Genomic DNA, 2729 nt, shown 5'->3' with positions numbered 1-2729 from the left:
ATCATAAATAAAGATTAAAATGTATGACAACTGAAAACTGTAGACCTAGGCCTTTTTGATCCTTTTGATCCTAATAACTATTACGGTGTATATGCAGTGTAAATATTAATCCTGTGTAATTTGAGTTTGGTAGCCTTTTGCAATTCTACATTTGTTCAAAATTTCTCTTTCTTGTGATCAAAAGCACAGATGAGGCTAACAATGTGTGTAGGACTGCTTGTGAGTAAAAATGTTAGAAAATATGTACAATTATGATTAATATTTATATTTATATAAATGAGCCCGAAAATGCAAATCAAAAGTTATGTAATGGTAAGCAGGGGTCGAAGGAGGTTAAAAAGGCTTCAATGCTGCAGTTAAATTGTTCATTTTTGGCTTCTATTTTCTTAATGTGTGAAAACACAAAATAATTATATACATAATCAGAAAGCCCCAGGAATTTGGTTTTATTATTTTTTTAATATTTTATTAATGCAACAGAAAGTATACTAGGTAGATGTTACATGTGTGAATTGTTAACAACATGTTTCATTACATCAAGGTAGTGACCTACAGAGTTTTTCAATTACAGAGTTTGGTGCATCATTGCTGAATCATTCAAGAGAGAATAACAAAACATTAAAGAATCAATTATTTTCCCATCCCTGATTATTGAGTGTTAGAGCCTTTACATTGGCATACATCAAATGCTGATTATTTTTTCATTGGATCACAGAATCATGTAAAAGAGGAAAGATTACACACTAATGAGTGCACTGCATGAGACTGCCACCGGTGGTCACAACCCAAAGATTGCCCAGGTCGTAGGACACATGGAGGATGGGCAGGCACAAGTTGATTCTTGTCCAACTTGTGCCGTATGGACGACTGCTGGAGATGCCAGCTCTGTTGAGAGAGGAGGTGGATTAAAGATCTTTAAAACCTTCAACCTGATTAATTCATTTTTTTTAACAGAAGCGTATAATCAGCAGATTTAGGAAACTTTAAAATTCTTTGGTCACACACATTTTACACAAGTAGTTTTATCCTTAAATGGACAACTGTGAGTTATTTTTTTCTTGAGGGTGAAAACTGAAGCTGAATGCAACATTATCGACTCAAACTTATTTCCAGTTGAATTTATCAAACATGTTTTTCTAATGACTAAATTGTCGCTCTTGCTGTATGTACACTATTTTACTTACTAGAATGTTGCTGATGCTTTAGGTTGTTTAATTGCAACCACATCGTACCCATACACACAAACAACCCGCAAACTGGAGAGCACAGAAATGGATTATTGGCTTACCTTTGATAGACTCTTCCATCTACACCCAACATAAAGACATTTCCATCAGTTCCCACTTCAACCATTTTTGCAGACCCTGACACCCGTACCCAACCGCTGATGCTACAGGTGGTTGGTGTTATTCTCTGTCATAAAGAAGCATACATGGTGAGATGTCATATACAGTGAGTAAATGGGCTTAATATTCTTTAAAACAACACCAACAATATATATGATTTCACTGGCGCCGCAGTGTCTAACCTGTGTGAAGTAAATCCGATTACTAGTGTCGACTCCCCAGCATCCGTTTAGTGGGCTGCAGCTGTAGTACCTCATAATTCTTCCTAGGGAAGACCATCTCAAGGAACCTGATCCACGGTAGACTGAGGCGTAGGTACTTCTCAGACAGTAGGCATAGTAATTATTATTAACTCCCACAACCTGACCGTCACCTCCAGCATCCACCTGTTGCATATACCCACCTGAGGACAAGCACACAGAGGTACAGGTCATTCAGTCAGTATGCAGTAGCTGTTAACTGTATGTACTGTAAATATGGAAAATACAGCTTTCTATAACAATAGTTACCACTGGATAGTTTAAAGTTGCCAGCTACATATTTGTGCACCCTGTTTGAGGTGTCAACTGCCCAGATTCCTGCAGGTCCCACTGAGACATGCTTGAGAGCACGATATGAGCCCAGTCTTTGCCAAGTCGTTCCACTCAGGAAATACGCATAGTAGTTCCTGTCTCTTGCGACCACTTTCCCCTGCCCAGCATCAATCTGTACAGCACCATACAGCGAGGGGGGCTCCTTGCAGGTCCAGGCTGTGAAGACAGAATCATTATGATGTGTCTGAAAAATATATATCAGTTTAAGAAAGAAATACTCAGATTTCACCTTTAGTGACATCAACAAATTATTTAAGATTTGTAATTTTTAAAAATTGGACCTACCATGACTGGCGGCCAGGTAACACAGCACCAGCAGGAAGGCTGCAACAGCTTTCATGTTGTCTCTGTGTTTGTGGGTCTGTAGTCAGCAGTTCACCTCTGGATGTACCTCTGTATCTGTGTTGAGCTACTGCCCTGTAACACATCTCTTAATCTGACTTTTATAGTATGCCGTCTGACAGATTAATTACAGCCGAAACTGGTTTTTCAGGCAGCTCAGGGAAGTTCAGAGGAAATGTTGAATATTTACACACCAAAGTATTGATGTTGTAAAAGACAGATCAAGCATGAAAATAGACACATGATACATGTGAAGATGTGTTTGTGTTAGATTCTTGTTATGCAAAGTACATTTGCAAAGGATGCTGCCACGTGAAGATATGATGATGATCCACTAATAATTAATTGGCCTTCTATTTGAAAACGACACAGAAATTCCTTCCTCATATAATGCTATCCCAGCACGGACACATAAAATAGCAACAAAATAGACATTAAAAGAAATATT

General features: G+C 38.2%; 1 protein-coding gene across 1 annotated transcript; it reads right to left on the bottom strand.

Annotated features, from left to right (window-relative positions):
- Nucleotides 1-439: 439 nt before the first annotated feature.
- LOC127358865 (fish-egg lectin) lies at nucleotides 440-2377 on the bottom strand. The gene is made up of 5 exons (XM_051392356.1): nucleotides 2225-2377; nucleotides 1856-2095; nucleotides 1529-1749; nucleotides 1289-1413; nucleotides 440-885 (listed from the first exon to the last, which is right to left on the bottom strand). Exons 1-5 carry the CDS (start codon nucleotides 2277-2279, stop codon nucleotides 744-746), a joined length of 783 nt encoding a protein of 260 aa, XP_051248316.1. The 5' UTR covers nucleotides 2280-2377; the 3' UTR covers nucleotides 440-743.
- Between the last annotated feature and the right edge of the window lie 352 nt (nucleotides 2378-2729).

Source organism: Dicentrarchus labrax, unplaced genomic scaffold (assembly GCF_905237075.1).
Source record: "Dicentrarchus labrax unplaced genomic scaffold, dlabrax2021, whole genome shotgun sequence".
NCBI classification, from domain to species: domain Eukaryota; kingdom Metazoa; phylum Chordata; class Actinopteri; family Moronidae; genus Dicentrarchus; species Dicentrarchus labrax.
This window is presented reverse-complemented; position numbering and strand designations above follow the sequence as displayed.